General features: G+C 37.4%; 1 protein-coding gene across 1 annotated transcript in view; it reads right to left on the reverse strand.

Annotated features, from left to right (window-relative positions):
• Nucleotides 1-341: 341 nt before the first annotated feature.
• The window catches only part of CPE (carboxypeptidase E), a 109,504-nt gene continuing 88,645 nt past the window's right edge, over nucleotides 342-21,200 (reverse strand). Inside the window, exons 4-9 of the mRNA XM_082611655.1 lie at nucleotides 18,221-18,342; nucleotides 16,836-17,014; nucleotides 10,652-10,791; nucleotides 5,716-5,815; nucleotides 2,949-3,067; nucleotides 342-1,127 (exon numbers count right to left, since the gene is read on the reverse strand). Of these exons, the coding sequence (XP_082467781.1) occupies nucleotides 1,029-1,127; nucleotides 2,949-3,067; nucleotides 5,716-5,815; nucleotides 10,652-10,791; nucleotides 16,836-17,014; nucleotides 18,221-18,342 (759 nt within the window). The 3' untranslated portion in view covers nucleotides 342-1,028. The remainder of the gene's footprint in view (nucleotides 1,128-2,948; nucleotides 3,068-5,715; nucleotides 5,816-10,651; nucleotides 10,792-16,835; nucleotides 17,015-18,220; nucleotides 18,343-21,200) is intronic.

Genomic DNA, 21,200 nt, shown 5'->3' on the forward strand with positions numbered 1-21,200 from the left:
CCCTCATCCACTCTAAATTAAGTTGTGCTGACATTCTCTTTCTCCACACACTAGTCATTCCTGTCACTTTACTCATCACAGTGCTTAATTACATATTCATTTGTGTGAATATTTATTTAAAGTCTATGTCTACAACTGGTCCATAAGATCCATGGAATCAGAACCTTTTGTCCACCAAAATAGTATACACAGAGCTTGCACTGTGCTTGGCATACAACAGTCACTTAATAAATTTAAAAATATACAGGATGAACAAATGAGAGGCCACTCTCAAGGGAATACATATGTTTTCTTATCACAAGACCACAACTCTAGACCAAAAATCATAGAGAATTAAAATATAGATCATAGGGATTTTTTAATCTTTATTCATTCAGAATGCAATTCTGGGACAATCGACAACCAAGAGAAACCCTACACTGTGAAGTAGTGTTAGCCAGCTGAATAATATAACAGTATTGCCCCGATATGTACAAGCAAGAAGTCAATTTCCATTCCTTTCATAAAACCTCTTGCTAAAAGTTTACATTTTCTTCCCATCAAGAATGCATTAACAAGATCATGCTTATATAGCTAGTCAGCACAAGAGACAATGACAATTTACACAGGTCTGGTTTAAGTCTTGCAGTAGAGTGCTCACAACTCAAGCTATAGCTGTTGACCTTTCCGACGGCATTCATTATGTGACATTGTCACCAATTACATTAAAAGGACTCACTAACTTTTAAAAGCTAGAATTACTCAAAAAGTTCTGTATTGCAAATAACACATGGACTATTGCATCTACACCTAAAATGGCAAAATCACTTAAATCTCTTCTATGGTCCTCCGTGTCTTATATGTAGGGAAATGAACATTATAGACCAAGTTCTTATATTTTTACTTGAGTCTATTTTAAGTAATGCCTATTAATATTTAAATGATTAAAAAATAAATCAATGTTAAATATTAACTGCACAAAATCTAAAAGAAAATGGCCATATTATATCATACTATATTATATAGATTAAAAGCAATTAGAAGGCTTTTTAAAAATTTAAAGTTTCTGACATCATCTTCCACCATTCCATTAATTCTTCCTTCTCTTCTTCTTTCCTTTCAGAAAATGACTCCAGTTCAAAATCAACCTAAAGGAGAAAATAAGGATATACTGTTATCAAACTGATTACGTACTTTTAAAAACTGAGAAAAGAACAGCAGGTTTAGAGTTTATTAAAATAAGCTCAATCCAGCCACCTGAATTAAAGCATATCCTAAAAAAACTCTCATGATAAGCAACAAGATACTTTTAGGGAAAAAAAATATCAAAAGCCATTATGTTTCAAATGTGCTTTGATCTAATAGCTTTCTAGAATTATTGGAAAGCAGATTATTTAGAGGCAGATTGTTTAAAGGCAGTTTTTCCCCCATAAAAAGATGTAACTTATAATTAGTTTTCTGCCTTTTACTATTCAGTGAGCTTCTCCTGCCAACCTTGAATTTTCTCCTAAAAGCTGGGGGAATAAGGAAGAATGCAGTTCGGTGTCCCGGTGTTCCAAACCACAGGGTTCTGCTTTCTAGAACCTTGAATCTGCTAAAGAAACTGATGGAAATACACACATCTCCAAACCACCACGAAGGTCAATAGTCCAGGAACTCAACTCTCCTATGAACTGGACATCCTCATCAGGTCTATGGAGAATTCATACACTTCTGCACAAAGGATTATTCAAAATATGCAGCTCCAAACCCCAGTCCTCCCCAGGCCCAGGAGATAGCCATGCCCCATTCCACATGGATCTAAGAGTTCTTTGATCTGGCCACTTGAGCCTGTGGTTATTTAAGAAAGTGACTACTCAATACCTCCTTGAACTCACATGGGCTAGAAAGGCTAAGGGGCAAAATAGTTGAACCTTTTACAACCTGGCTCTGGAGCTACTTTTTTCCAGGTTTTATTTGCCCAAATTTACCTCCTGATTTTAATACATATCCAGCCTAATACATACATACACACATTGAAACCAAAGCAACAGTTAAAAACTCAGGATATTTAGTTTGCAAAACCAAGCATTTATACTCCAAACTTTGGGGACATAAAAAAAACACAATAAATTCTTTTCAAGCTTTTTAATTGGAAATTCTGTAAGCCATTCCATAGTAATGTAATACAAGGACAATAGTAAAATCCTTCTCTAAAAGAGTTTTGGTCTTATCACCACCACCTTCCTAGTAAAATAAATGGTATTTACTTAAATAGGAATCATTCTTGATAGTTCTTAGCATAGAGAGCCTTGCTCATAGTGTGTGCTTAATAAATGTTTAGTTAATGCCTAAACTTACCTTGCAGGCCTAATTTATTTTTCCAAATACTTATTGAGTAAGGTATACTAGGTGCTAGGGATAAAAAGATAAATTGAACAGAATATTATTGAGATTGAAATCAAGGTCAGCAAATAAAAGCTTCATTTTTTAAAGGTTTTATTTGATTTTCTGGTGGATTTCTTCAAAAACTGAGAAATGGTAAAAGAGCTTCGCACTGAGTGGTATTAAATCAGTCACTGAGCCCTTGGGCAAGTCACTTAACTTTGCTAGGCCTCAGTTTTCTCATCTTTTTTTTTTTTTTTTTTTTTTCAGTATGCGGGCCTCTCACTATTGTGGCCTCTCCCATTGCGGAGTACAGGCTCCAGACGCGCAGGCTCAGAGGCCATGGCTCACGGGCCCAGCTGCTCCGCGGCATGTGGGATCTTCCCGGACCAGGGCACGAGCCCGTGTCCCCTGCATCGGCAGGTGGACTCTCAACAACTGCGCCACCAGGGAAGCCCAGGTTTCTCATCTTTTAACAGATGGATAACAGGATAATAATGGCTTCTATCTCACAGAATTATTATGAAAGCTAAATATAATCACTTAAGCATGCCTGACCCATGGTAAGTGTTTAACACAATTTAGCTATTATCACGATCACTTACCCTGACAGCGGGGCTATAAGGAACTGCCACTTTCTTTGTTATCGCCAGATAGCCTGGTGCTGAGGCTGTAACTTTATAGTTTCCAGGTACAAGCAATCTCCAGTAATCACCATCCTTTGCTGCAGGGCAACAAAATTTCAAGTCACAAGCACATATCATAGTTATGCCATCTAAGTTCAATTTTGATTCCCTGTTTTAAAAGTAGATGTTTACTGAATTTAATGAAATTCCATTGAAAAGAGCATGACACTCTCTAGAGGGCATCGTTACTTACAGCAATTTTACAGACATTAATGTTAAATTGTCTAATAAATCTTCTAATATGATGAATCATCATAATCATGTCAGGAGTAACACAGGTTAACAGATATATCAAGTCCCCAAGCAGTGGGGTCCCACCATCTGGCACCATGTTTTGATTCTTGCTGAGCATCTGGCTGTGAAGACCCAGCGGTCTGAGTCTAGGTCAGTGTCTCAGAAAGTGTGGCTGAAGTTACCTCATCAGAAACCCTCAGGGACTTGTTAGAAATTTAGATTTCTAAAGACTCAGAATAGTTGGTCTGGCTGCCTTCTAGGAACTTCATTTTCAATCAGCCCTCCAGAGGATTTCTGTTCCCATTCCTCCCCTCACACCCCTGTCCTCTCCTTGAGCAGCTTAGGTTCCTGGGCACCCCAGTCAATGACACATATCCTTCAACCTATGTGCTGTTCCCCACCTGCTTATAGGCCTGGCAAACCACCAGCGCTGGGTAACACCCAACCCTTCTACTCTCTGCCTGCCCCTGTGGCTGTGAGGGGCTGGGAAAAACACACACCCAAGCTGAGCTGTCTCCTGTCCACAAACACCAGCCTTCCATAGGCCCTGGTCCTGCCCTGTCTTCCTCCCAAGCCCTTTCACTCTCCCATTTCCTAGATTAGTGTGCATCAATCACCTGGGAAACAGTAAAGTACAAATCCTAATTCACTAGCTCTGGGATGAGGGCTGAGCTCCTGCATTTCTGACCAGCTCCAGGTGATGCTGAATTCAGCTGCTGGTAGGGGTCATACTCTGAATACCAAGGACCTAGTGGACAGTCTCCCTTTTCCTAACACCTGTAAAGCATCCTCTTCATCCTCACTCTCTGTAGATGCTTCACATTGTATTTCATTGTGAATATGGAAACCATCAGAAAAAAATAAACCCCCATCACCATCTCTTCCATTCTACCTCTGGACTCTACAGCTCATTTCAGCTAGTGCCTCGTTTATCTTCTTCGCTTTACAGCAAAATCTCTGGAAAGACTTGTCTACTCTTCATTTCAAATGTGTCTCCTCCTCTCTCCTTAGACCCTCCCCAATCAGCCTCTGCTGGTCCACTGAAATAGACTCATCAAGACTCTCTACTCTGCCTTATCCACAAGATGCTCCACGCTGCCTCACTTTTCACTTTTTTTTTCACTTTTTTTTCACTTTTTTTCACTTTTCATGTGACACTTTTCACACTCTCTCCCTCCTGAAACATTCCAGCCTTCCTGAACAAGGCACTGGGTTTTCTCTCCACCTTAGACCCCGTTGCTTATCCCTCCATACTACCTCACCCTGCCCTAGAAAAGCTGCAGTGTCCCAGAGCTCACTCCCCAGATTTCATTCCTTTCTACCTATAATTATTCCCAACGTCCAGATTTTTCTAAATTTTTCACATCTGGAATGCAGAGAAAATAATGTTTGTATGTTATGCTAGAGTTAACAGAAGCAGTTACTTGTGGCCACAGGGGACATGGCCTGGGTCCTTCAGGAGCCTCTCCCTGGGGGCGAAGGGAGCAATAACTTGACACAGGTTCTGGCATATTGGTCTGGAAGCTGGGCTGGCACTTCATGGGGTGTTGATAAGTATTGTTTAATGAATAAATAAATGGAGTTTTAGAGAACAAATATTCAGGGTTAAAAAATACACATTATAAATGTGGAGGTTAAGAAACAGGTAATGGTATAGGATGTTTGGGCACTAAAGGTTAATTAATGCTAAGGTCTACAAACATGTAGAATTTATATCTAAAAAGATATTGTTGTTGAAAAGATCCCAACAAATGAGAGTTACACTAAAATGTAAATATCTAAAAATATCTAAATATCTAAAAATATCTAAAAAAAATCTAAAAAGATATTTATTAACAGGAGTAGGTAGGTTTGCCAGTAAAATACATCATTTTCCCCAAAGTAGGAAAATGGAAATGGGGCTTTAAACTTAGAAATAACTAACATCAACCTCAATCCTGTAATATCCTGTTCAGCCTTGAATACATCTGGATTTATGATACAGATTAAATGAAGAAATGGATGGGAAATCCTAGACACACAATACACTGGCAGTTACCGTCCTTCCTACTCTTCTGTTCCCTCCTGAGGTTCACCAATTAACAGCTCATTAGTACTTCTTCTTAGGAGAGATCAGTATTTTAATTCCAGCTGGTTCATCCTCCTTTACCTCCACAACTGCAAAGACTCCCGCAGAGGGCCCCGCCTCACAGCTCTGGGGTGAGACAGCTGAGGGAAGGGCGCCACCTGCTGCACCCTAATTTCTAAGCGCAGCAGCCACCCTGAGTAATTGCCTGACCTACTCCCCAGAAAAAATTTAACTAGATCAAAGCTGGGGGGAGAGACAGGGTAAAGAGACATGAGGCATTTAATTGCTTTGCTTAGAACAGTGTAAGAAGTATAACTATGCTAAGAAGTAACCACGCTCTCGTGTGCAATACTAGAGCCTCCGATCACAGCAGAGAACACCCACCAGATGTGACATCATGGTCTATTCCTTCCACGGAGATGGTTGCATTGGCAATTGGGTTACCCTGAAGGTCTCGGACAAATCCTTTAACTCCTCGGTGTATCTGTGATGGTCGAGAACAACCAAAAAATCTGTATTAGAAACGACCTAAAAACATGCTTCAATCAAACATCTCCTTATTTTCTAGCAAAATACTGCAGATCCCCACTGTTTAAGAATCAAAACAAGCTAAAAAAAGCCACTGAATTTTCTGTGTACTCTTTACTCTGCTTTTCCGCAAGTAGGCAAATGAGAAATAACTCCCTGAAAACTGATATCTTGTTCTGAGTCAAAGAAGACTTTGAAGTACCTTCCAAACCACCAAAACAAAAACAAAACAAAAAGGTCTGTCAATGTGTAAAACAGTTCTGGTCTTAGCACATTTCATTGCTTTCTCTCTATTTTAAATTTGGTCACTTGCGTATACTTTATATGGCAGCTGTCAGTTAAAAAGATAACCACCTTACAGCCCTTCAATACTTTTTACTTCTAGATAAAAGGATATACACTGTGAATACTTTTGCATTAAACCCATTAATAATATCATTTTGGTTGATAATCAGTGCATGAAAGGTCAGTGAACTTACTAACTGAAAACTGGGTTTAGAAATAAAATGGAAGAGTTTTTATTGAGACAAGCCCGTGAATTAAGTTGCTGTCATCAACTAACTACTGCAATGCAAACTACAGAAACAGCTTTATTTATTTATTTATATATTTATTTATTTAGCGGTACGCGGGCCTCTCACTGTCGGGGTCTCTCCCGTTGCGGAGCACAGGCTCCGGACACACAGGCCCAGCGGCCATGGCTCACGGGCCCAGCCGCTCCGCGGCATGTGGGGTCTTCCCGGACCGGGGCACGAACCCGCGTCCCCTGCATCGGCAGGCGGACTCTTAACCACTGCGCCACCAGGGAAGCCCCAGAAACAGCTTTATTTTTAAATGATAATTCAATTAAGTCAACATGTATTTGAAGTGACGGAGAGCCACTTAAGGTCTCTGAGGAGGTACTGCTTCTGAAATATCAAATGATAATCTATTAAGCTTGATTACCTAATAAAATGTCCCCCTGCCCAATGCTCCAGTTGCTCCTCACTCATCTGGACCCAGAACATGAATTTTCTTTTGCTACTGATGATATTTGAATATTTCCCTACAGAAAGTAGAATAAGTCTCATGTGTCCCTTTGTCACTGGAGAATAAGTTTGGCAGTGGTACAGTGTTTTATCAAAGAGATAGCCCTGGATATCAGCAAATTCTTCTTTCATTTGCTATTTTTTTTTAAAAAAAGCAAAACCTCTGAAACTCTATAAAAGTAACAAACAATTCTTTTCTCTAAAGGCAATTTACCAATGGTAAAAAGCTATACATGTTGTCAGTAATAATAAATAATATTTTAATGGCAACCAGTATAGTGAGAAGAGAGTAAACACTTTTTTAAAACAAAAAGACATTGTTAGACTTTTCCCCAAGACTTACCTATGGATTAGCTAACCAAAATTGTAAGAGACTGAAATTTAGCCACTGGCAACAAGAAAAGTTAGCTTTCTGAATGAAATTCACATGGTAAAAGTCATTAGGATCAGAAAAATTGTGGAGATGAATTTATTCATCTTGAGGCACTATAATCCTGATATATTATAAACCTTAAAGAAATGAAAGTTTGAAACTTCCTCATCTTTGGAAAATAAATCAATAATTTCAAAAACATATAATGCACCTACATTAGGCACAAATAGACCCAGTTAATATTCATAACTTTACTTTTTTCTGCCTCTGCAACCCAAGACTTAAATTACAGTATGTGATTAACAAGTAGTTAAATAAGTAAATGTCTATCTCTGATATGCCAATTGTGGAGCACAATATTTCTGTTTGAAATTTTCCACTGTAAATCTCAACTGAAGTATTATAGGCTGTCACGACTCCACAGGAATGCAGACTAGAAAATATTGTCACTTTATGACTTTTGCAAAAGAAATTCCAGAAGTTCAAATTTCACTCATACCTGGGGAAGCTATTTTTTTGTTTGTTTTTTGTTTTTTGTTTGTTTGGTTTTTTTTGCGGTACGCCGGCTTCTCACTGTTGTGGCCTCTCCCGTTGCGGAGCACAGGCTCCGGACGCGCAGGCTCAGCGGCCATGGCTCACGGGCCCAGCCGCTCCGCGGCATGTGGGATCTTCCCGGACCAGGGCACGAGCCCGTGTCCCCTGCATCGGCAGGCAGACTCTCAACCACTGCACCACCAGGGAAGCCCTGGGTAAGCTATTTTACTACACTTGTCCTTCCTATAATTCTCTCTCCCCAGATTCCAAGACGTTTCAATCAACCAAGACTTAAAAAAAAAAAATCCAGAATATTCTTCATTGTTACTAGAATTGTTTATGTCAATAGCCCTTAAATCCTCAAATACTTAAATGCCCCCCAGAGAGCTTGCTGAAATGGAGACTCTGGGGTCCTGCCATGCTAGGAGTGTGATTCAGTGTTGGGACAGGAAACTCGTTTTTAACAAGAATCTAGATGATTCTGATGCAGGTGCTCATGAACCATTCTTGAAAAATTCTTTGGAAATTTTGAGAACTAGATGGTTCCAAAGCTATTGTGTGGGAGCTCTTCTTAGCAAACTATTTACCTTAATTAACTTTGCAGTTCCAGTTCCTGCAAACATTCCTTTAAAACTCTGCAAGAGATTTCCTCTCAACCAATTACTGAATTGGATCTCCTAACCACCTACTTTCCATGAGTTGTAAAATTAGTCCACACTTAGATTTTAGGCCCAGGTGTTCAATCATTAATCACCACCATATTGTTCCATTGTCGAGAAAATTTCAACACAGAACTTCTGGCAGTCTTCACTGATCTTCCGCCAGCCTTTGATTCCCTAAACTAGAGTGTCCTCTGAGGCAAGCTGTGTGAGCTCACTGCAAATACCACTCTTACTGCTTCTATATAGTCTGCATCATAACACTGATGTCATGCCAGGGTGGGTCACAGGTATCTGTGGACAGATCAAATTCTCATTCTAAGTGGCATAAAACGAGACTGTATGACCTGGTCCCTCTTCTTTTCAGCTTATTCTTATATAAATTGTAACAGCTTTTAGATGAATTAATGCACCTGCCACCATAAATATGACAAGCATTCTCCTCTTTCCAATGGCACACATTTGGGTTTTGTTTTATATTGCATTTTTTCTCAAGAACTAAGAGAGAACTTAAGTAGCAGCTGAACTAGTTTTTTAATTGTTGACAGGGTAATAATCTTATTGACATGGACTATAGGGAATCCTATAGCATAGCTCCAAGATGCCTTTTCTGAACTGGCAGGACTGGGTTAGGGACCCTTCTGTGTACTGCCATTGCTCTTTATTTTAGCATTTATCATCCTCTCTTGTAATTAGGTATTGATATCTGAACCTCACTAATACAAAGCCTTCTTGAGGGCAGTCACTCTCCCCAGTACCTCACAGGGTACCTAGGACATGAAAATAGCTTAATTTTTGTTGAAAAAATATGTACATAAAATGAAAAGCACTGTATTAAGGAGGCATTCTTTGATACCTAGGCAAAGAACACACCAAATCAGCCCATCTTACTTCCTCTGCCTAAAACTATATGTTTAAATTTTGCTCTTAAAATGTCCATCCAAATATAGCTCTCCTCATAGGACATTCTACAGGGGTACCCACTAAGGTTGTTCCAGGGTCTACATTGCTAATTATCCTTAGTTTTGTTGTTGAAAAATGCCTTTTTATGTTAACATGCAGCAGGATCCCACTGACTTAAAAAATCCTGTGTAATGGGTGTTTTTTAATCACTGTCTGTCATTAGTGGATCTATTCCATGATAATCCCTTTTGGTAAGGTATTATATGTATACTTGACATGTGTAAAAGAATTCTTAAGCTGATTTTACATTTTTTAATGCATTGGGTTCATGTGTATATGTTTTTATGTACCTATATATGCAAACAGCATTTGTTTATGTTAAATTAGCTTAAACATTAGTCTGGACTACCTGCTAGCATGTGAAACTAACATCACTCTCCCTGACTTTGGGTGTAAATGGCCGCATACAGAATGGAATGTGAAATTGTCAAGGCACTGCAGGCAAAGAACAGAGTCCTTAGGTCTTTCCCACCAGCACTGCCCCTGGTGCCAGTGTCTACCCGGCACAGAGGGCTAAGGCTATCAGGGCACTGGCCTGGGTTAAGTCTGAGTAGGTAGGTATTTTATTCTGACACATTGTGAGATTCGCCCAAATTCTGTACAGTGACTCTCTGGTAAAGATCTAAGCTTATGTCATGAGAGGCAACATGGCATGGTGATTCTGGAACTAGACATCCTGGCTGTTTAACTTCTCTGTGCCTCTGATTCCTCACTTTTAATTCGGGGATGATGATGATGAGGGAGTAGATGATAATGGATCCAGCTGAGTCTAGGGTGAGACAAGTGATGCATGTGGGGCACAGAATTTAAGGAGATACTCACACCCTAAACCTGCATGACCCTGAGAGTGAACGGCTCCTTAAATTTGCATCCCAGGTGCCTCACTTACCTCATTCTAGTTCTGGTCCTGCCTCAGATGCCTGAGAGACCCAAGGTGATAAGGGTGGAGGAGGATCCTAGGATTGCCCTTGCTTAGTGCAATATGAAAGAAAGTAGGGTGTCACCTCACTTCTCCACAACTCTCCAGTTTAATCAGTTCTCAGTGAATATTCATGAACCACAAAACCTATGACAAATGAAAGCCTATTTGAATCACTATTGACACATTTTCCAAACGCAGCATCCTCATTCTGGGTCAGATGGAGTCCCGTAGGCTGGGATCCTCTTAGGAAACTATTGTACTCCAGGTTTAAATGTTCTTAAATCTCCCATTTTATGCTAGAGACTGTGTTTACCTGCTGAATGTAGCTAATGAGGGAGTTTTTGTTATCTTCCCAGTAGCTCTTCAAAGTCTCTTCAGGTGGAAACTTTTCACAGCTAAGCTCCACGGTAATCTCAAAGCAGTTGCTGCTGAGGTAATTGAAATCTTGCATTCCTGCCAAAAAAAACAAATGAAAAGTCAAAATATGCATGTGGTGACTAATACCCTACACAGGCTGCTCTGCTGAGGGCCAAGTAAAAGATGTACCAACCAGTGCATCTTGGGGAGACTGTGGGAAATCGCAAGTGAAATCACCTACCATAAGCGATGGAACAACATACTTGGGAAATAGTTACCACCTCACAAGCACAAACTCTCTCAGGTTCTTAAGCAGTCATTTAGTGTAATGCATTGCTGTTTTACAGTGCTAAAGCAAGTATCAGCCACATTCCACAATGCTGGAATCAGCTTTGAAGACTGAGAGTGACGTCATCAAAATGGTGAAACAGGAGTTTTCTACTGTCTTCCCTCCCCAAAGAACACCAATTTTGACAATTACCCATGAATAGAGTGCCTTTGTGGAAGTTCAGGAATCTAATGGAAAAGTTAAAGCACATCGTTGGAGAAAAAAAAAATCCAAGCTTGGACACATTGAAGGGAGTAAGAGGAACAGTTTCACTTTACCTGCATCACCCCCTTCTCTAAGGTGGCACAGCTCAGTGCCAAAGAGACCTAATTTAGTGATATGAAAACATATAAAAATATACAACACACTGGTAAAGGTAAGTATATAGTCAGATTCAGAATATTCTGATACTTTAATATGGTAGTGTATTAATCACTTAACTCTAGTATAAAGGTTTAAAAATACTAAAAATAACAATAGCTACAATAATTTGTTCATAGATACACAAAATGGTAGGATGTAAATTGTGACATCAAAACATAAAATGTGGTGGGAAGGAGGTAAAAGGGTAAAGTTTTTGTTTGCAATCAAAGTTAGGTTGTTGACAGCTTAAAATGGACTGTTATGCTATAAGATGTTTTATGTAAGCCTCATGGTAACCATAAAGCAAAAACCTATGGTAGATTCAAAAAAAGCTAAAGAGAAAGGAATCAAAGCATACCATTGCAGAAAATCATCAGTTCATAAAGGAAGAGAGCAAGAGGGGAAGAAAGGAACAAGGGAACTGCAAAACAGAAAACAATAAAATGGGAAGTCCTCATCAATATTTTAAATGTAAATAGATTAAATTCTCCAACCAAAAGGCATAGAGTAGCTGAATAAATAAAAAAATAAGACCCAACTATATGGCACCTACAAGAAACTCACTTCAGCTTTAAGAACACATGTAGGCTCAAACTGAAGGGATGACAAAAAATATTCCATGCTTATGGAAACCAAAAGAGAGGAGAGGTAGCGATACTTATCTCAGACAAAATACAGTTTAAGCCAAAAACTGAAACAAGAGACAAAGAAGGTCATTATATTTTGATAAAGTGGTCAATTTGTCAAAGGATATAACTATCAAAAATATATAAACATTCAACATTGGAGCATCTCAATGTATTAGGCAAATGCTAACAGGTCTGAAGGGAGAAATGACAATAGTACAATAATAGTAGGGGACTTCAGTACCCCACTTCCAATAATGGATAAATAGATCATCCAGACAGAGTATCAGTAAGGAAACACTGGCCTTGAACTATAGTTTATACCATATGAACCTAACAGACATACAGAACATACCAACCAACAGCTGCAGAATAAACATTCTTCTCAAGCATACATGGAACATTCTCCAGGGTAGATCATATGGTAGGTCACAAAACAAATCTCAGCAGACTTAAGTAGACTGAAATCATACCAAGTATCTTTTCCAACCACAGTGGTACAAAACTAGAAATCATAACGAGTAAAACTGAAAAATTCACAAACATGTAGAAAAGTAAACAACACACTCTTGAACAACCAGTGGGTCAAAGGGAAGCCAAAATATCTTGAACAAATGAAAACAGCAACACAACCTGCCAAAACTTATGAGATGCAGCAAAAACAGTCCTAAGAAAAAAGTTTATTATGATAAATGCCTACATTTAAAAGAAAAAAGATATATGTAAAATAAATAATTTATTCCTACACTTCAAAAAACTAGAAAATGAACAAATCAAGCGCAAAGTTGGCAGAAGGAAGGAAATAATAAGGATCAAAGCAGAAATAAATGAAATAGAGGCCAGGAAAACAATAGAAAAGATAAACAAATCTAAGGGCTGTTTTTTGAAAAGATAAACAAAATAGACAAACCTTTAGTTAGACTTAACAAGAAAAAAAAGAGAGGGGACTCAAAAAAATCCGAAAATAAAGAGGAGACATTTCAACTAATACCATAGAAATACAAAGGATCATAAAAGACTACTGTGAACAATTATAAGCTAACAACTGGATAATCTAGAAGAAATGGATAAATTCACAGAAACATACAACCTACCCAGACTGAACCATGAAGAAACAGAAAATCAAAACAGACCAACTACTGGTAAGGAGATTGGATCAGTAATCAAAAACTTCCTAAAAAGAAAAGCCCAGGGTCAGATGGTTTCACTGGTGAATTCTACCAAACATTTAAAGAAGAATTAACACCAATCCTTATCAAACTCTTCCAAAAAACTGAAGAGGAGGGAACACTCCCAAACTCTTTTTTACAAGTCCAGCATTATGCTGATTCTAAAGCCAGATAAGGACACTACAGGAAAAGAAATTACAGGCTAATTTTCATGATGAATACAGATGCAAAATTTCTCAACAAGACACTAGCAAACTGAATTCAACAGTACATAAAAAAAAGTCATATACCATGATCAAGTGAAATTTATCCCTAGGATGCAAGAATGGTTCAACATACACAAATCAACAAATGTAATATACTGCATTAACAGAATGAAAGATAAAAATGATATCATCATCTCAAAATATACAGAAAAAGCACTTGAAAACATTAAGCATTTTTTCATGATAAAAACCCTCAACAGATTGGGTATAAAAGGAACATATCTTAACATAATAAAGTCCATATATGACAACACCACAGCTAACATCATACTCAATGGTGAAAGATTTAAAGCTTTTCCTCTAAGATCAAGAACAAGACAAGGGTACCTACTCTCACCATTCCTATTCAACATAGTGCTAGAAGTTCGAGCCAGAGAAATGAGGCAAGAAAAATAAATAAAAAACATCTAAGTTGGAAAGGAAGAAGTAAAATTATCTGTCTGTAATGATATGATCTTATGTATAGAAAACCCTAGAGACTCCACAAACACACACACACAAAAAGGAAAAAAACAACTGTTGGGACTAATAAAATATTTCATAAAAGTTGAAGGATACCAAATCACCATACAAAGATAAGTTGCATTTCTATATGTTAATAACAAACTATCCAAAAAACATATAAAGAAATCAATCTCATTTACAATAGCATCAGAAACAATAAAATACTTAGGAATAAATTGAAACAAGGAGATGAAAGAGCTGTACACTGAAAACTATAAGACATTGATAAAAGAAATTGAAGAAGATACAAAGATAATGGAAAGATATCCAATGTTCATAAATTTAATATTGTTAAAACATCCATACCACTCAAAGCTATCTATAGATTCAATATAATCCCTATCAAAATTCCAATGGAATTTTTCACAGAGATGGGGGGAAAAAAACAATCCTAAGGTTCATATAGAGCCACAAAAGACAATGACTAGCCAAAGCAATCTTGAAAAAGAACAAAGCTGGAGGCATCACACTTCCTGATTTCAAACTATACTACAAAGCTAAAATAATGAAAACAGTAATGGTACTGGCATAAAAACAGACACACACACACACACAAAAAAACAGACACACAGACCACTGTAATAGAATCAAGAGCCCAGAAATAAACCCTGATATATACACTCAACTAATACTTGACAATAGAGCCAAGAATACTAAATGGGAATAAGACACAGTCTCTTTAATAAAAAGTTTTGGGAAAACTGGATACACATGTGCAAAAGAATGAAATTGGACTTTTATCTTATGCTATACACCAATATTAATTCAAGATGGATTAAAGGCTTAAATGCAAGACCTGAACTGTAAAGCTCCTAGAAGAAAACAGAGACAAAGCTCCCAATACTGGTCTTAGTAAAGTTTTTTGGGTACGACACCAAAAGCACAAGCAACAAAAGCAAAAATTAATAAATGGGACTGCATCAAACTGAACGCTTCTGCACAGCAAAGGATATGGTCAACAAAGTGAAAAGGCAACTTAAGGAATGGGAGAAAGTATTTGTAAATCATATGTTGCATAAGGAGTTAATATCCAAAATACATAAGGAACTTATACAACTCAACATCAAAAAAAAAAAAAAAACAACCTGATTAAATAATGGGCAGAAGACCTGAATAGAAATTTTTCCAAAGAAGACACACAGGTGGCCTACAGGCACATGAAAAGATGCTCGACATCGTTAGTCATCAGAGAAATGTGAATCAAAACCAAACTTAGATATCACCTCACACCTGTCAGAATGGCTATCATCAAAAATAACACAAATAACAAAGGTTGACAACGATGCTGAGAAAAAGGAACCCTCCAACACTGTTGTTGGGAATTTAAATTGGTGCAGCCACTGTGAAAAACAAGGTTTCTGAAAAAACTAAAAATAGAACTACCATACAGCCCAGCAATTCCACTCCTGAGTATCTATCCAAAAAAAACAAAAACACTAATTCAAAAAGTTACATGCACCCCAATGTTCATAGCAGCATTATTTACAATTGACAAGATATGGAAGCAACCTAAGTGTCCATCAACAGATCAATGGATGAAGATGTGGTATATTTACACAATGGAATATGCCTTAGCCATAAAACAGAATGAAATTTTGCCATTTACAGCAACATGGATGGAGTTGGAGGGTATTATGCCCAGTGAAATAAGTCACACAGAGAGATAAATACTGTATGATATCACTTATATGTGGAATCCAAAAAATAAAGCTGTGAATATAACAATAACAACAACAAAATAGACTCACAGACATAGAGAACAAACTAGTGGTTACCAGTGGGGAGAGGGAAGTTGGGGGCAAGATAGGGGTAGGTGATTAAGAGGTACAATTACTATATATAAAATAAGCTACAAGGATATATTGTATAGCACAGGGAATACAGCCAATACTTTATAATAACTATAAATAGAGTACAACCTTTAAAAATTGTGAATCACTATGTTGTACATCTGTAACATATAATATTGTACATCACTTATACCTCAATTTTTTTAAAAAAACAGAATAAACATATATCAGAAAGAAAAAATCTGGAAGAATATTTTTCTCAGGGCATAATTCAACCAAAAAAAAAAAAGCATAATTAAACAAACCAAAATCCTATAATTAGCCACTGCTGCTACTGTCCTAAATTCTCTTTTCACTTCCAGGTAGGCCACAGAAAATTGTTCTTAGGCAGAGGAAAAGAAAATCAGTATCTTTACATTTCACTCTTCATCCTTGGTAGAGGCAATATTACACAACTATGAGTGATCCAGGTAGCCCGAAAAATGAGAGCTCTTCAAAGTCCATACTAGAACAGATTGCCACATGAGCTGCCTTGGTGTCTAGAGATGCTTCCTCCAGCTGTGCTGAGGTGGGCTTTTCCCTTTTCAGACCCAATAAAAGGTGAAGTGCTTCCTGATCTAATAATAGTGTTTACTGCAGCAGTAAATACAAAATAAACATTCCACATGAAGTGAAATTTTTTAAATAAAAACAAATGGTATGTGGACCAAGATATACAAAAGGCCAAAGCCAGCTTTCTAAAATATACATTTACCTACAATCGAAGCATGACTAACAAACATATAACCGGGATGGTATCTTATTCCCTAAGGCCAGAATTTGAAAAGTAGGGTAATTAACAATATTCAATCTATATTTTCCCAGCGGATGTCTTCAGTTCGTTTACTACAGCTCTTCAATTAGCATCTTGATTCTTAAAAATCAACAAAAAACAATACATAGCAATCATTCATTCAGAAAGCGGACTAATTTTAATGGATGAACTATAGGTTCAGTCTATTTCTTAATGACTGAAGATTGAAGTTTCCCTAAATGTAAACGGTAATTATTTTTTAAAAGCCACTAATCACATAAAGAGCGAAAGGGAAACTCACCTCCAGGCACGCTGTACCACGCTGCGCCATTGGTCGTTCCTTCTACGAAGCTGCTGTCGTCATCATTCTTGCGACATGGGGGCCGATCCGGGTCCGACATGGGAGGGTTGAAGGATGAGTACGCCCGAGCCAAGCTTTGGAAGATGTCATCATCTGGGCAGGAGCTGTATTCATGAGCACTACCTGGAAAATAAACCCACAAGACTAAAGAAACTGACACAGGCTGAGGAGCACTGCGTGTTTTCTGAAGAGTGATTTGTTGTTGATCTCTTGCTGACGTATTTTTTAGCTACATCACTATGGGAAAGGACTGAAGGTTTACGTACTCAACAATTACACCTTAGTTTTTAGGTTGTATAACGTCCATTCCTAATACCACAAAGCAGAAACTGGGTAGAATGTACATTCTGCTTATGAATTGAAAGCTTCACAAGAAAAGGTGACAAGTTCATAGTAAATTGGACTTGGGAAGACAGCAAGGAGATTTCCATTGTTAACTCCACAGACACTATGAACCACTCTCACACATATTTTTCAGTATCTAAATTTACAGTTTTAAAAAATTTCCTATGTGTATTACTGAAATAAATAATATCTATTTTAGTACACGGTATTCTTATTCTGTATTATCAACTATGCCAGTCCTTTAAATTTCCAGCTATTGACAAACCACAAAATCTCCAAATTTTAAGGATGTTTTACCAAAGACTCTTCAAAACTCGGTTTCCAATACCTACAGTTATCCTGTGTTTACAAAGACCTAACTTTTCAAAGCCTCCTGAGAATCCATTCAAAGCAGGAAATTTCCTGGAACAACAAAAATTAAGCTGATAATATCTATCTGGCTAAAGTTTGCTGTGCTTAACTAAAACTAGTTAAAGCTTAACTAAAACTAGTTAAAGGAAACCAAAGCATCACTTCCCCTCCCTGACACCACCAAGAAACAGTTCCAAATGCAGAAGTGTGAGTGGACAAAAAGACACATGCAGAGATGTATATGGGCCCTGATGGAGCGCCAAAAGGCTGCCTCCATTTTTAAGCCATCTTGTACATAAACCTACATAAATTCCATTATTCCTCCATTTTACCAGAGTCCAAGAGTGACCCAAGTTCATGACTTCTGTTTTCTCCCTTTCTCTTCTCTAAGTATTCAGTCAAGATCATGTTTCTCTTCACCTAAACTTTTTTTTAATTTATAGTCTTTTTCTGCCAGATATATATGCCAATACCACATGAAATAGGGGATATTCCAGTTCAGTAGATGTATTTCTACAGGCAAAATCAATGAATGACCAGTCCCTTAAAAGAATATTACAGAAATCATCCAATACACTCTTGTAAACGAATTGTAAACCTTGAACCAATTAGAGAAGCAGGAAGGACACCTACCGCTCCGTGTCTCATCATATGGGTAATTAGCCACAAGGTCTCCTCCATGAAGATTGGCCGAAAGCACAAAAGGAATATCCATAATCCAATGAATGACAGCCTTGGTCTCAGGAGCAAGCTGTATTAAAGATTAGAGATTAAAAGTATTCTAAATGTGGCAGTCATTGGTGGGATCACTTGACAGAAAAGACATAGAAAATGTAAAAACAACAACAAAAACCAAAAACAACAACTGAAAGCTGGTCATATTCCAAGCATTCTGTGATCGTTTTCATAGAAAGAAAGAAAGGAGCAGCATTCCCCATCTCTATCTTTCTCAGACTTATAAAAAATATTTCGATTTCCTTGAAAGTTCTACTCAAAAGCTGCCAGCTTTTCTTTCTTTGTAACTTGAAAAACAGCATACAAATCACTTACAAATTTGGGCACAACTCCATCTGATCTTTGTTAATAATAACTAAGGATAAGACAAGGAGAAAAGAAAATAGCTGACCCACAGAACAGGGTTCTTTCTCTGTGGTGGTGCAACTGAAGAAACATATGGTAGATTTTCCTTCCAATTTTTGCTTACTATTTTTCCAATTCCCTTCAACTACTTTAAACATTTTTCCTAAAAAAAAAAAATTAAATTGGGTCTGTTCCAGATTTCACCATCATATAGTTTACTTTGGGATGATCATCTTAAATTTTAAAACAAAGGCAAAAGTTTCAGGAATTCATGTTGTCTTTTGAATGATTCACAGCCCCTTGTACCTTGGAAGCAAAACAAAGGAGGAAAGAAATGTATACCAAAGAATTAAACTGAGCCAAAAGCTTGATACTTTTATGTGATGAGTTTTTCATAGCAACTAGAAGACTCTCAAACTACCAAGTACCTCTCTGATTTAAAAAAAAGAAAGCTTTTTACTGGAGATATGATTCATATTGTTCTTTGGGACAGAATAACTAAAAGCATCAGTAGGTTTTGATGGTTATAATTAGATCTTATATTTGTATGTCTCAGTTCAGTTTATGAATAGCTCTCACATACACTGTTTTATTGAGCTTCACAACACCCCCATTTGATAGGGGATATACATCCCCATTTTGCAGGGGAGAATCTGAGAGTTGGGAGTGTTAATGATGTGTCCAAGTTCAGACATTTAAGATTCAAATCCAGTATATAAACTATAAATCCCACATTATTTTCAGTATGTCAGCTTTAATGTTTCAAAACTATCCTATTTTTCATGTAGGCTACTCCTAATTGTGATTGTGATTTAGAATAGGATATTGTCTTTATTATTTGTTTGGTTTATCTTATTCTCACTATAAAAAAAATATGTTCATTGTAAAAAATGTAGAGGAGATAAACACAAAGGAAATTAATATCATTTATATACCATTTTGTATGCCACCTATTTTGCTCAACAGATAACACTTTTTCATGTCACTGAATATCCTGAATTATTATTTTAATGGCTGAGTAGTATCCAATGTATGGACATATTCTTAAACATGGAACAAATAACAACTAATACTTATTAAACACTTTTGTGTGACACACTGGATTTTCACATCCACCCTATTAGATAGGGACTGCACATACCCCATTTTACTGATGAGTAAAGTGAGACACAGAGAAATCGGGGAATAGCATGAGGCCACCTCATTGGGAGTGGTAGGACTGGACTCAAACCCAGCAGTCTGGCTCAGAGCTACTACACGAGCACTAGGGATCTCCACTTGGTGGAAGAGGAGGAGAAAATAGGAAGATGTTGGTCAAAGGGTACAAACTTTCAGTTACAGAACGAATTAGCTCTGGGAATCTAATGTATCCCCAGATGACTTAATGATACTGTATTGTGTACTTGAAATTTGCTAAGAGAGTAGGTCACAAGCGTTCTCACCACAAAAGAAAAAAGAAAGATAACTATGTGAGGTGATGGATGTGTTAATTAGCTTGATTGTGGTGACCATTTCACAGCATATACATATATCAAATCATCACACTGTACATCTTAAATCTATACAATTTTTATGTGTCAATTATACTTCAATAAAGCTGTGGGGGGTGGATTGCCAATTGCTGGGTATTGACTTGTTTAATGTGAAAAAAATGCTGTGAACACACTTGTAGCTGCACTCTTTGTGCAGATCCATATTTTTTTAAGGGAAATTTCCCTAGAAATGGAAAGAATTGACCAAAAACTAAGCACATTTAGAAAAAATTTTTAAATGTATTCCAGACTGCACCCCTGAAAGATACAACAATGTACCCAGCAACAGTATAATGAACCTGTCATTTGTAATTACTCTTACCAACATGGGATATGTGTTTTTTAAGTCTGTCACTTTGATACATGACAAATAGAATTTTTTAAATTTTCATTCTTTGATTAATAAAACTAGAGCAGTTTTTTATATGTTTAGTGACCATTTAGGTTTATTCTTTGGTGACATGTTTATACATGGTTTAACTGATTTTTCTACTGAAATGTATATTTTCTTATTAATTTGCAAGAGTTGTTTATTTATTAAAAACATTAACCTTGGGCTTCCATGGTGGCGCAGTGGTTCAGAGTCCGCCTGCCGATGCAGGGGACGCGGGTTCATGCCCCGGTCTGGGAGAATCCCACATGCCGCGGAGCGGCTGGGCCCGTGAGCCATGGCCGCTGAGCCTGCGCGTCCGGAGCCTGTGCTCCGCAACGGGAGAGGCCACAACAGTGAGAGGCCCGCATACCGCAAAAAAAAAAAAAAAAAAAAGACCATTAACCTTCTATCTACTACATATTATAGATATTTTCCAAGTTTCTTTGCCTTTCAAATTTAAGAATAATAATAATTAAACTATAAAACATTAAGATATTTATGTTGTCAAATCTACTGATCTTTTTTTACGGTCTTGTCCTTTGCTATTATATTTCATTCCTTTATTCAATAACTATTAAGTGGCCACCATACACCAGTTTTCTGTACTGGGATTTGGAAAGTTCT

The sequence above is a fragment of the Mesoplodon mirus genome (genome assembly GCF_964341445.2).
Source record: "Mesoplodon mirus genome assembly, chromosome: 2".
NCBI classification, from domain to species: domain Eukaryota; kingdom Metazoa; phylum Chordata; class Mammalia; order Artiodactyla; family Ziphiidae; genus Mesoplodon; species Mesoplodon mirus.